This window comes from Nelumbo lutea, chromosome 1 (genome assembly GCF_056320005.1).
Source record: "Nelumbo lutea isolate HS-2025 chromosome 1, American lotus-T2T, whole genome shotgun sequence".
Classification (NCBI taxonomy): Eukaryota; Viridiplantae; Streptophyta; class Magnoliopsida; order Proteales; family Nelumbonaceae; genus Nelumbo; species Nelumbo lutea.
The window spans coordinates 131,507,260-131,520,956 of record NC_142684.1 but is presented as its reverse complement, the minus strand read 5'-3'; the positions used below and the strand labels follow the sequence as shown (position 1 = coordinate 131,520,956).

The 13,697-nt window shown below is 39.4% G+C and overlaps 1 protein-coding gene across 1 annotated transcript; it reads right to left on the bottom strand.

Moving 5' to 3' along the window:
- Positions 1-6,405: 6,405 nt before the first annotated feature.
- LOC148877603 (D-Tyr-tRNA(Tyr) deacylase family protein) lies at positions 6,406-9,053 on the bottom strand. Its single transcript, XM_088942210.1, has 8 exons — positions 8,839-9,053; positions 8,668-8,759; positions 8,512-8,578; positions 8,314-8,344; positions 8,034-8,174; positions 6,942-6,967; positions 6,806-6,864; positions 6,406-6,687 (listed from the first exon to the last, which is right to left on the bottom strand). Exons 1-8 carry the CDS (start codon positions 8,878-8,880, stop codon positions 6,657-6,659), a joined length of 489 nt encoding a protein of 162 aa, XP_088798336.1. The 5' UTR covers positions 8,881-9,053; the 3' UTR covers positions 6,406-6,656.
- Positions 9,054-13,697: the final 4,644 nt, after the last annotated feature.

Below are 13,697 nucleotides of genomic sequence, written 5' to 3'. Positions count from 1 at the left end.
GTGAGTTACCAAGATGTGTTTGGTTCAGATGCCCCCTTGGGTCAAGTTAGTTAAACACAATAGTTTAGGCCTGATTGAATGGGTTAAAAAACTTTGGCTAGATGGATTATAGGAGTGAAGGTCAGGCTTCTTTTGGCGTGGTTATTAAAGATTTGGGTGCTAAGTTTCTTACAACGAAGATTAGCTCATTGGAACCATCAATCCTTGGCAAGAAGAGAAACTCACAATTAAGGTTATATTTGGGAGTGCTTAAAAATAAGTGCTTATTTGGGTCATTAAGCACTCATTAGTATTTGGGAAATAAATGCTTATTTTAAAAATAAGGGCTTATTTTTTAAGCCCAAACTTCTAGTTTTTTTTTAAGTGCTTATACGACAAGCACTTGTTCAATTTTTTTCTTCCAAAATTGTTCATAGTTGAATTTTAAAATACCACTTATAAATTTATCCATAGTTGAATTTTATAAAACTACTTTCATAAAAGTTCTTTTATAAAAGTACTTTTATAAAGTGTTTTCATAAAATTGCTTTTATTAAAGTACTTTTATAAAAATATTTTTATGAAAGTACTTTTATCAAAGCACTTTTATAAAAGTACTTTTATGAAAGCACTTTTACAAAAGCACATTTATAAAAGTACTTTTATAAAAGTTCTTTCATAAAAGTGTTTTCGTAAAAGTGCTTTCACAAAAGTACTTTTTTAAAAAAATATTTTTACAAAAGTGCTTTTGTAAAAGTGTTTTTATAAAAGTACTTTCATAAAAGTGGAGGGGCGAAGTTAGCGAGCAAGGTAGAAGGACGTCGGTCTTTGTGTTGGGTCCGACGGGTAGCCGGTGATGCACAAAATCACAACATTCCTGATCGCCCGAACCCACGCAATTCGAGAGGCAGACCAAAAGAGAAGGAAGAGGCTGATCAAGGTTGGTTAAGCTGCGATTCAGATTTTGAATATGATGGAAGTTCAGAAGCCTGTGGGAGTTTAAGCAATGCAGCAGATGAAACTCTATCTAAAGATCAGAACATGGATACTTTTAGCCTGGATTGTTTGTTCTTAGGGGATTCGGTGGGGGAATGAAAGGAGGAGGGGGAGGAGTGAGTGAATGATCTTAACCCAATTCTGGCTGAGCCCCCCTAGTTCTAGTGCTTTGCAAGAGGCCGAAAAGAAGGTAGCTCGGGTCTTCTCAGAGCTAAACAAGGGTACCTCATAGAGAGGTACATACTTGGGTACAGAAAGGGGTCATTGTGCTGATACAACGACAGGGATTTTCTTCCCCCAACTCTGGGAGACAGAGTGCTCTAATTTCTTAACAAAGAAAGTGACTGCCACTCCCTCGTCTTTGCTCTCTCCTCACTTCTCTACCTTAGGTAAATCCCTCAACTCTATCAATACAGTTTTGGATACTGATGAGTGCTCTGTGTCTCTTGTTCTAAATTCTCTTCCCATCCAAGAGTCGGAAGCCCTTGGTCTGAAAGCCACAGTGAGTCTGGGGAAGTGGGTGAGTAAACTTGCAGGGAAACAATAATATGAGAAATCTTAGAAAGCCTCTTGGGTGAAGTGGAAAGGAATGATTTGTAGAAAGGGAGCTTGGAGGGGATAGAAATGGCTGTAGTTGGAGGTAATGTGAGAAGGAATAAGAAGTTTCCTAGGAGTGAGGAGAGTGCTTATTTAGAAAAAGAGGAAACTAATGGGGAAGAGTCAGTTGCAGAGTTTGTGAAAAAGTTCGGGTGCAAGCTGAAGAACCCGAATGATCTAAAAGCCTACATGCAAAAAGAAGAGGACGATAAGATGAAGTTTAGAAGGCTGAGTGAAGTGGAGAGGTTAAAAAAAGATATTGAGGGGGACAATAAGTTTGAAGTGAAAGGGATTAGAAGAAAATGGTCTAAATAGATCTTGGAGGAGTTAGGGTTAAGGCTAATAGTTTTCAATGAGAATCCTAAGTTGGAATGTGAGAGGGTTGAGTAGCATTAGGAAGAGAGCAACAATAAAAAAGGTAATTAAGAAGTTTAATCCGGATGTGGTAATGCTTCAGGAGTCCAAAAGAATAAATTTTGATTGCAGATGGGCAAGGAGTGTGTGGAGTTCTAGAGGTATAAAGTGGGTGATTGTTCCTTCGTGGGGTTCCTCGGGAGGTATTGTGACCCTGTGGAAAGAAGATATACTCTTAGGTGTGGATGAACTAATTGGAGATCATTCTATCTCCCTAAAGTTCATACAGGTGGACGATGGATATGAATGGGTATTAACAAATGTGTATGGCCCCAATGACTATAGGCAAAGGGAGAAATTACGGGACGAATTGAGTGCCATCAGAGGCCTCTGGGATGGACCTTGGTGTGTAGGATGGGATTTTAATGTAGTGAGATTTATGGAGGAAACCAACAACCCCAGACAGAGAGTGACAACAAGTATGAGGAAGTTCAAACAATTTGTGAACTCTTTTAATCTCAAAGAACATCATTTCCTAAATAATAATTTCACTTGGTCCAACCTTCAATCACAACCAATTTGATGAAATTGCATAGGCTCTAGTAAACCACTTCAAATCTATTTTTAGAAGCCCTATAAATGAGAGAGTGTGGTCGGAGGGTTTGGATATGCTGACTCTAAGTGCAGAGAAGAGAGAGTGGTTAGAAAAAAGGTTCGATATGGAGGAGGTAAAAGAAGCAGTATTCTCTATGGATAGGACAAAAGCTCCGGGTCCAGATGGGTTCACAATGGCCTTTTACCAGGATTGTTGAGATATTTTGGAGAATGATTTTACATCGGTTTTTGAGGAGTTCCACAGGAGGGGTGTAATAAACCCGAGCTTGAACTCAACTTTTATTGCCCTAGTCCCAAAGAAGAAAGATGCTTCTCAACCAAAAGATTTTAGACCTATTAGTCTGGTGACTAGCTTGTACAAAATCATTGCAAAGGTGTTGTCTATCAGAATAAAGAAGGTGCTCCCCTCTATTATTGCATCCAACCAAAGTGCTTTTGTAGAGGGAAGACAAATCACCGATTAGATTCTCATTGCAAATGAGAGCTTGGAGAGCTTTAGGAAGTCAAAGAAGAAGGGAGTGGTTTGCAAATTGGATTTGGAGAAAGCTTTTGACTTGGTTGATTGGTCTTTCTTGATGGAGGTGTTGAGGAGTTTTAGTTTTGGTGACAGGTGGTGTAAGTGGATCTGGGGCTGTGTTAGGACTTGCCATTATTCTATCCTGGTGAACGGGACTGTGGTTGACTTCTTTCCAGCGTTGAGAGGTCTAAGACAAGGAGATCCTCTTTCCCCTTTTCTTTTCACCCTGATTGTTGATGTGCTTGGGCGATTGATCCATAGAGCAGACTTGAAGAATCTGATAAGAGGGTGGAGAATAGGAAGGGAGGAGGTTCCATTAACTCTTCTACAATTTGCAGATGATATTATCCTTTTTGTTGAAGGAGGGAACCTCAATTGGATCCGAAATCTAAAGTTGACAATACAACTTTTTGAGCAGATATCTAACATCAAGGTAAACTTTGATAAGAGTTGTGTGGCAGGAGTGAATGTGAACGAAAGAAACCTAAGGGAATTTGCAGGTGAGCTAGGTTGTGCAATTACAGACTGGCCCCTGACTTATTTGGGCTTCCCTTTAGGAGATAATCCTACGAGTGGTAGCTTTTGGGCTCTGGTAGTGGAGAGGTTTGAGAAGAGGCTAGCGGCCTGGAAGAGGAATTATCTTTCTTTAGGTGGAAGCCTCTCTCATTAGGTCTACCCTAACTAACCTTCCTGTTTACTTTCTGTTAGTGTTTAAGATCCCCTCAAATGTTTCAAATCTTTTGGAAAAATTAATAAGGAACTTTCTCTGGGAGCCTGGAGAAGGGAAGAGAGATCATAGGGTGAGTTGGGACTTGGGAGGTGGTTTTTAGGTGTAAAAAACTAGGTCTTGGGATTGGTAATTTCAAGAAAAGGAACATGACTCTACTAGGGAAGTGGTTGTGGAGGTTCTCTTTGGAAATAGATAAATTGTGGACTAAGATTGTGGCAAGCATTCATGGACTGGAAGACAATGGCTGGGATCCTGGAATCTTGGCAAGGGCTTCAGCTGCTTCTCCTTGGAAATCCATCCACAATTTGCTTCCAATTTTCTCCCCTTGGATCAGGTATGGTCTAAACTCTGGTAACCGAATAAATTTCTGGGAACAACTTTGGGTCAGGGTTTCTCATCTGAAAGACCAGTTTACCTCCTTATATGCTCTTTCAGACTTGAAAAATGAACCCATTTCTTCTTTCTTGGTCTCTTCAGCCTCCACTTTGGGCTTTGGTTGGAACCTTGGCCTGCGTATGGCAATTAGGGATACTGATTTGGATAGCTTGGTAGCTCTGCTAGCCTCCTTTGAGGGTGTCTTCCTAAACCCTGCTAAGGAAGGCACCAGATTTTGAACCCTTTCTAGCTTTGATAGCTTCTCTTGTGCTTCTTTTTTTAAAACCTTAACTCAGCCTCCTACCCCCTTGGGGTTGTCATTTCCAGTTAAGGAAATTTGGAGCAGACCTATTCCTCCTACGGTGGATTTTTTTTGTTGGAAAATTTTCCCGGAAAGAATCAACACTTTAGATTTATTTCAAAGAAAGAGACCCAACTATTGTCTACTTCCTAATAGATGTGCTCTTTGTAAAGTTGATGGGGAATCTGGCTACCACCTCATGGTCTCTTGTAACATTGCTAAAACTGTTTGGGAGTGGGTTTTCTCCCGTTTTGGGTATTCTTGGTATCTTTCGGAGACTGTCCAAGGTTTGTTTTCTCATTCTTTTTTCAATTGGCCTAAGAAGCGAGGGAAGACTATGTGGAAGTGTATTAGGGCATCGGTATGCTGGTCTTTGTGGGAAGAAAGAAACTCACACATTTTTTCTGACAAGGAAAAAACATTGGAAGATTTGTTAGATCGAATCCTTTTAAGAGCTGTCCACTGGCTAAAATCTTTGGAGTTGTTTTCAGATTATCCTATGGATGACTTGCTAAGAAACTGGAAAGAGATTGCTTCCACTGCTAGATGCAAGAGGATTCTTTGTCCGTTCTGGTCCCCTCCCCCCTTGGGTTTTATAAAGCTGAATTTTAATGGCAGAAGTGTAAGGAATCCAGGGCCCTCTAGGATTGGAGGAGTCTTCAGGAATGAGGAAGGGATTGTTTTATTCTCTGGACCTATTGGAGAAGGTGACTCTCTTAGGGCTGAGATCCTTGTAGCGGTTGAAGGAATTCGAAGAGCAAAAGAATTAAATATTAGCCGCTTGATTCTGGAAGGTGATTCAAAGGTGGTGGTTAATTGGTTGAAGACAAAGGACAGTGGTTTGTGGAACTTTAACAATGAGAAAAAACAATTCTTATGGCTGGGTAGGGACATTGAGATTCAGTACAGCTGGGTGAAGAGGAATGCCAACTCATTTGCGGATGGGTTAGCCAAGCAAGGAGTGAATAGGGAGCTAAGTTATTTTATCTCCCTTTGTATTCTTTTCCCTCTCTTCTCTTAATTTAATGAAGATGCTGTTATTGATAAAAAAAAGTGTTTTTATAAGAGTGCTTTCATAAAAGTGTTTTTATAAGAGTGCTTTCATAAAAATGTCTTTTATAAAAGTAATTTAATAAAAGTGCTTTCGAAAGGTATCTTTTGAAAATTTGAAAGAAAATGAAGGACAAAATAGTCACAAATGCTTATTAATGTTTATTAGAGAAAAAGACTACCAAACACCCAATATAAATAAGTGCTTATTTTAAAAAATAAACACTTGAAAAAGGTGGGTGCCAAATGCAAATAAGTGCTTATTCGAATAAGCACTTATTTTTAACTTAAGCACTCCCAAGCATGGCCTAAATAAGGGATTGGTTTAGCCTCCCACATAGGTGCAAAACTCTTTAGTGGGGGAGAGAGAGTGTTCCAAAGTAATTTTTTGTACTGAACATTTTGCAGATGGCAAAGAATCTGAAGTACTCTTTTTTAAGTTTGCTAAGCGATCTGAAATTCCTGAAGCTCATTTGGCTGCCAGTATTGATTTCAACATAGGTGGAATTCAGATGGTTCTCCCCCGGGGTGGCTAAAAGAGTTCAATCTTGGCTCTGAATCTAGAGAAGAGGAATCTAGTAATTAATGCTGGATTTTCTATTCCCTGATTTCAGTAGTGCTCTTTATGTGGTTTGGTGTAGGTTTGTTTCTTTAGGTGCATTGACTGGATTCAATATCGGTCTTGTTCTGTGTCTGTTTCTGTGGTGTCTGTTATGATCTTTTCTATAAAAATAGTACTTAATCCAAACCGCCAATGCCTCTAACATATCCACCAAATACTTCCAAAACTAAATTGTACAGTGACTTTGAGTATCACTTCCGATTATAAATAACAGGAAATAATCAATGCTAGACAAGAAATACAATTACAAGAAAAGGCTCGAAAAAATATGAAGGTAAGAGATCGAAGGAAAATTTTTCATTAATGAACTGATCCAAACTTGGAAATCTGAAATAACTGTCCAATTTGCATCCCAAAATCAAATTGCTAAATGCAATCTGTTTGTCAATTCATATTTAGACATAAGATAGGCAATGCCAATAAAATTTTCATATCTGATTGTGCTGCACAGAATTTGCTCTTCAGACAAGGAATTTTGACTTTAGGTCTGAATCTGGATTTATATCAAGCTGATGACTGATTATGTTTCTCTTTCAGTATCGTTTTTGTTCCTGAACCCATTTAATATTCTCATTGTTAAATAAAGCTAAGGAACCTTAAAATGCTGATCTCTACAAATAAAATTGAGGAATCAACGGATGCAATCTCCTACTTCATTGGTATACTCACTTGGAAGACTGTGAAGAATCAAGTTGCATTGTTACAGGCCCATCATTAATCAAATTTACCTTCAAAAGTTCATAACAATTTCAAGTCAGAATACTTGTTGAAAGTTTCTTTCAGTTTACTGGCAGGGCAGGCTTACCTTCATCATTGCCCCGAATACACCGTCTGCAAGAAAACAGATTAGTGGGATATGGTTAGAAATAACAATTTTTAAGAACAATATAACAATTGATGGCATGGGATATACTAACATGTCCTACAACATAAACCCATTGTATAGCAGATGGAGATAATTTCAGAAAATTTGTGTGGGAAGGCTAATGGAGCAGTAGATACATAAGACACAAGCTCTATTGAAGAACATCGGATATTCAGCTACATTAAGAATAGGCAAATAATTTATCCAAGGGGCAGTGACGTATGCAGTCATATAGTGAGGCTACACATAATTCATAGATTTGTTAAATCCAGAGCTGTATGAACAGAGAAAGGTTTTGTAAAACTTTTTCCATACTCCTTTTTTTTCTTTTGTAGCTGTTTTCTTCCCTGTCCAGTTAAGGTATTAAACTCTGGATGATTTTTTTATCGGCAAATTAAACTCTAAATGGTTCAAGGATATTTAACTTCACAGAAGCCTACTGGATACTGTTTATCCAAGTTATGGAGCACTTGGGGTTTTTTGATGGATGGTCTCTAAAAAGTAATCAAGTGATCATTTGAGCTCTATTTAGTGTATATAGACTTCTGGATCTTCAAAAAAAAACAAGATTCTAAAAAGATGAATTTTTTATATGCATATTGTGAATGAGTACTTTTTTTTGGAGTAAGAAAGTAGCTGGTAAACAAATGGGAAAAGGGTCGATCCAGAAATTCTGAACCTATATACTGAAGATGGTTTAGCAAGAAAACAAAAACACGCAATGCACATTTGCAAGAATCACCATTGGTATGCTTTTGGATTGTTCAGGGAATGGGTAGAAAAAGGAAAAACAAGATTAGAAGGAAGAACAAAGAATTTATCATTGGGAAAATGAATATGGGAACAACTAAGTTTCACACATTTAAAATAAGTAACTATCGTTTAGCTCTCTAGCTTAATAAAACTCTGTAGTGAAAAAAAAATGTTGCCATTCTTTACCATGAAAATAATATCAATAGACTAAGCACCCAAGTAACCAAAGATACACAGAAGAGAACCTTGAAAGGGAAAAAAAGATGATGGTATGCCTACCCTTTACCAGCTCTGGATTGTAGGCTTTTCGGAACCTTTCAACAAGAGAAGCATAGAAAGGTTTTGCTCTTTCAGGCGGCATTGCCACATGGAAATCTGGCTTATTACCCTTCAGAATTCCATACAATGTAAATTGACTCACTGAAAAACAAAAGAAACAATATTAGCAATTTACATAGTCGATACAAAAAAAAAAGAAAACAAGGAAATAACAATAACAGCAACAACCAGCAAATAAGGAAGATTCTTTACAGAAAGATCTGGTGTTAATTTAAAGTACCCAATAGAACTCCGTAATTCCTCTGCATAACCTGTGAATTGCATGAAATTTAGAATTTTAGAGGGCTTAGGCTATTTGCTATAGGGGTTCTCAAATATAAAGGACCGACATAAACTGTAATAACTGTCCAAGATTACTTATCAATACCACCCCATAAATATTCTTAACTGAAAATTAATGGGGTTGAGAAGTGCTTACGTTCTGATTCCAAGCTTTTCCAGTCTTGTCATTTGGAAACAATCTCATGTTCAATACCTTCCGGCATCTGCAGAGTGAAGAGTCAGTTTTTCTTAATCCACTTGATTTAATTCTTTTTAGGAATAAAGCGAATAAGAATTAAAGAAAAACAGTTACATGTAATCAGCATCGGTATCAGCATCGGATTCGTGAACGCCGACGAGAACGAGGAGACCTGGTCCAATCTCTGACACTGTGCTCCCTTCCACCTACAATTAGCTATCTTGCACCACTGAAGAAGGATGGACAGAGAAAAGAAAAAAAGGGGGCTTTGTTAGAAAAGCTAACCTCGACGCTCGCAGAAGCGACTCGCTGAACTATGGTCCTCATTCTTCCTCCCTCTTTCACCCACTCCAACTTGTGTTGTGCAGGGTGCTTAGTGCTGAGTGCTGACTGCGTTCTGCAGAGGAAAAGCCGGAAGGATTACGGCTTTACGGGAGGCGCGTCGAAAAGAGACCGAACGCAACCAAAACCAAAATCGCCCCTTCCCCACACGCTCGCCCACGCACACACGAGAACAGTAATACGGTAATAGGATGCATACGGATCCGATCGGATCAAATTCACCTAGATCCATATTCGATAACATCAATAGTCGGACTTCAATCAAATCTTATCCGTCGGGTTCTGATCGGATCTGGAGCATGGCTCCGAGCGAATGGGACTGCAAATGATATCTATTTATACAAATTCGGACTCGGTTCAGTTAGATCCGAATATGAATCCGCCCCAATCTACTAAATTACAGACCCTTGTGACATCTCTTGTATTATGACCGTGAGATAAAGCCCCCTACAGTTATCTTTTTATTGAAATCCACTGTTGCAATATTTTTTAATTCCCATACTACCCTTGTAATAAAGACAATTGGATGAAAAAACACTGTTCATCTTCTCTGACCTCAGGATACATGAACAGTAGTGGTGATAATCCCTTCTACCTTAGATTCCTTCATATTTTTCTCTCTTTCTCTCTCCCCTAATTTATCTTCTTCCCCTTCCCCTTTCTTCTTCTAGTTTTTCTCTCTTCCTCCCCTTCCCCTTTCTAAATGTATCTGTATTAAACTGTTATTTATTTCAGGGAATAAATCACCAAAATCCATGCATAAAGGGAAAGAACACAAGGAGAGGACGAAATCTTCGGAGAATCTGCTGAATCCAACGATTTTGTCCACCCCCCAATTAATACGGCATCCGTACGTCAGACTTAAAACTGTGAAGCATAAAAAAAAAAGAGTAAAAATAATAAGGGATTTTTGGACTGCAATCCCCTCAAAAATCTGAATTGCACCCCCTTCCCTTTTCTTTAACTAAAGAAAAGCTTAGAAAAATTAGGAGAGAATTCGAGTCTGGTGGCAAAGAGCTTCAGGCATCATCTTTCCCTACTATTTTTGCTATTCGTTTGGTTGCGTTCTTGTTTTTCTATGTTTCTGCAAACACCCTTAGAAGAGCCAAATCTTGGGTTTCGACTAATCCATCTGTAAGCTCTCCCCATATTAAGCTTTCTATCATTTTCTTTGTTTGGTTGCTTGGAGTGTTTACTCTCTCTTCCTCTTCTCGTCTATGCCTTTTTCATGATTCTATTGCATTAAACCATACCGTGAGGGAACCATCTCTCTCTCTAGATTTCATTGTTTTCTCATACAATCTCAATGCTTGTATTGATTTCAAGGATCTTGAGCCAACAACCTTACAGCTGTTGGCTCCACCACAAAGTAATTCTTACTCGTGACGGTTCTAAGCATATGCTCCATGTTACGTATAGAACCGAGAATATAAAGAGATTCTCAGTGTGTTAAGAAGCGCGTCCATGGTAGACAGGACAGTCATATTGATGACCTTGAATGAAACATGGGCGGGTCCTGGCTCTGTCATCGACCTTTTCCTCCAGAGCTTCCGGCTTGGCGAAGGGACAAAATGCCTGTTGACCCATTTGGTGGTCGTCACTGTGGACCGCAACGCTTTTGATCGCTGCAAATCCATACATCCTCACTACCCCAGCCCTAAGCGTCGACTTTGCTGCTGAGAAACGGTTGGTGATAGTAGACCACTACCTCAACTTTAGTTGCAGGAGAATCGCCTTCTTGCTCATGGTCCTGGAATTGGGTTGCTGTCTTGAAAGTAGCCTGGGCATTAATGAAAGAGAAGAGAAAGGGGAGGGGGAAGAAGAGAAATCGGGGGGGGGGGGGAGAGGGAGAGAAAGAAATGTGAAGGAATATGAGGTAGCACTGTTGCTCATGTATGGTGAGGTCGGGGAAGATGAACAGTGTTTTTCTCTCAATTGTCTCACGGTCATAATACGGGGGGGGGGGGTCTTTGTCATAGATCCCATAGTACGGGGTGGTCTTTGTAATTTACCCTAATATATTTTATCAAAATAATTTTTAATCATTTTACAAAGACCCCCATATTATTGGTCAATGATAAAGACCCCTTATACTTTAATTTGCAATAAAAACTCCCTTGAACTTTAGCTATTAGACAAAGACCCCTTTGTTAGCATTTCACCAGTTAACTTAAAAAGGGATTTTCATCCTACTAAATGCTCAAATTACCATTTTCTCTCCCAATGAAACATCGGAGGGTTTTGATCTCATTAACATCAACAAGTCCAAGCTTGAAGAAGAATGCCCGACAACAATGTCTTGCATAGATATTCTCGTTTTGGCTGCAATAGATGGCATTGCTCTAGTCTTTCTCTTTCTCTTTATTGTTTTATCATCTAACTTTTTGGTCCTTTTATCCACTGTGTATGGGAAGGAGAGATAACATATTATCTTTCCGTCAGATGCTTGCCTCCGAACTTCCTTCACCTCATAACAAATTCGCCCAAATCTTTACGACCTTCACAACAAGGGGATTTGACGAAAGAGAGACAATCACTCTTTTAGGTAATCGTTGAAGAAATTTTTGCTGCCGATATATTTCAATGTTCTTGAGTTCTCATTGGAACAAGAAGATCGAGTTACATACTTAGATCTTGATGAGGTCAAAAGTTGGTGATGACCTTGGAGTAGCTTGGAGTTTTCTTGCAAGGGAAAGCAAGGTCAGAGGGCCTGGGGTGATATCTCAGGCTTTGGTCTCCGATGGTTAAGCTAGTAAGTCGAGCTATTCGGAGTTTGTTAGGTGAAAATTTAATGAAGCATAAAGTGTGAAATGAATACTAATCTACCCTTTATATAGGTTTTGGATACATGCCATATGAACACATGTCAGAGTGATGTGAGACACCTTTAGGTTCTGCAAGACACCTAGAGCCTAGTCCGAACACCTGGAATTCGGTTAGGCCACCCGGGATTTTAGCCAAGACACCTGGAGCTAGGGTGGAACACATTAAGGTGACTTGCCTGCCACGTTGTTGATGTGTAGAGAAGGCCCAGGGTCCATTGAATGATGGGACAACCACATGTGTTGATGACAATGTCAGACCTAGATAGTCACATCATGTATAAGTGGTGAATCTTGGGAGTGTCTCTTTAGGCACAACTCATCTCAGCAAGGAGTGCTCCCTCATGCCTATAAGTGGAGTGAGGTGACCTATAACCATTTGAGGTGGACCCCATTGCCCTAAGGTCGTTTAAACCCTTCGAGGTAAAGGTCATAGGTCAAGATATGGATGTCCTAGTAGTCGCCGTGTGTCCAATTACCTCGGGGGTCGGTTCTACCCCCATTAGATCTAAATGGTTACTACCTATAATATCATTGAATTTAAACGGTCCTTCAATTTTGTTCTTGCTCAGCTCTTGGCTCTAATTCTTTTCCACAACAAGTCGGTGCTCTAGCATTGGTATTGATCTCAAAGGCATTAAAGGGTTTGTAAAGTAGGTAAGCTTTATGAAGTTGGAGAACTGATAAGGTGTTTGGACTATATGAGTGCCTCGAGGTGAGAACTGAAGTCTTGGTCGGCCTTTGCTGGACTATCTTCAATTCTGCTTGAGGTCTTTTGAAAAGAACGAATCCGTCCTATTGGCGAGTGAATCCCGACTTGTTGTTCCTTTAGGTCCTGAGGTAGCCAAAGTGGCATTAGATATCCACTTGGCATTTGATGACTGGTGTGCCAATTTTTCCCATCATTAATTGCCCCCCACTCCTGAGTTCGAGGTGGAGAGCTCAGGCGAAGGGAGCAGGTCGAGGTAGTGTATTTCCATATATTCACGTATTGTCTTCTTCGGGTCGTTGACTGAGCTTGGATAGGATTTTTCGAACAGGTATTTCTGATCAATCGTGTGTGGACATGTGCGAACACAACTTCACATTATATTATAGTGAACACCAAAAAGACATTTAGTTGCATTCGATTTCTTGGAATTTGAAACAATGCATCGATCTAAATCGTTAGATCAAGTTGATCATAGCCGTTGACAGGTCAGACCCTCTGACAATAAATAGTCAACCTTGGGAGTCCGTTTCCTTTGTCTTTGAGTGAGAGCTGTGTAGCGAGAAGCTCAGTCATCTCAGTTTGGTCGATAAAACCTTGCGAGGTTGGTTGTTCTTAAGAGTTCTCGATAAGTTTCCATTTTTTTCATTTCAATGTCTGGTAGTGAGTTTAAGGCCTTGTTCGTTTGTAACAATGCAACTTACCTGGGTAAGTGCATTTACCCATGTTCTTTTGTACCCCCTCTTAAACCCCAAAAACTTAGAAACACAACCAGATTAACTTGACAGTCTCTAAAACCTGAAATACCTCACTTTTGATGCAATCCACAAGACAAATAACAACATCGATGTCAACATTAATGTCCAATCAGATACCATCCCTAGACTTGGAAAACTATAACTTAGTTGTACATCAGTTTTCATGACTAAACTCTAAAGATCCATTGTTCATCATGTCAACCCCTTTCTAACAGCCCCGATCTATACAACATTCAAACTCCAACTTCTCAAAATCAAATCTAACACACCCATCACCTCAAGATCACTAGGAAGCAATCAAATAGTGAATCCTACCACAAATCTATGATGATTAACTGCAAAAATGTTAATATCCCATTTTGATGGCTCTGAATGATTACCAAGATCAACCATATCTTTCTCATATCAGAACTATCCACTTGACTCCATGCCCTAATCCATACCTACTTACAAAATGGTAGTTCAAAATCTCCTCATTTGACTCATCATTAAGCCTAGATCCTATTTTAGCAA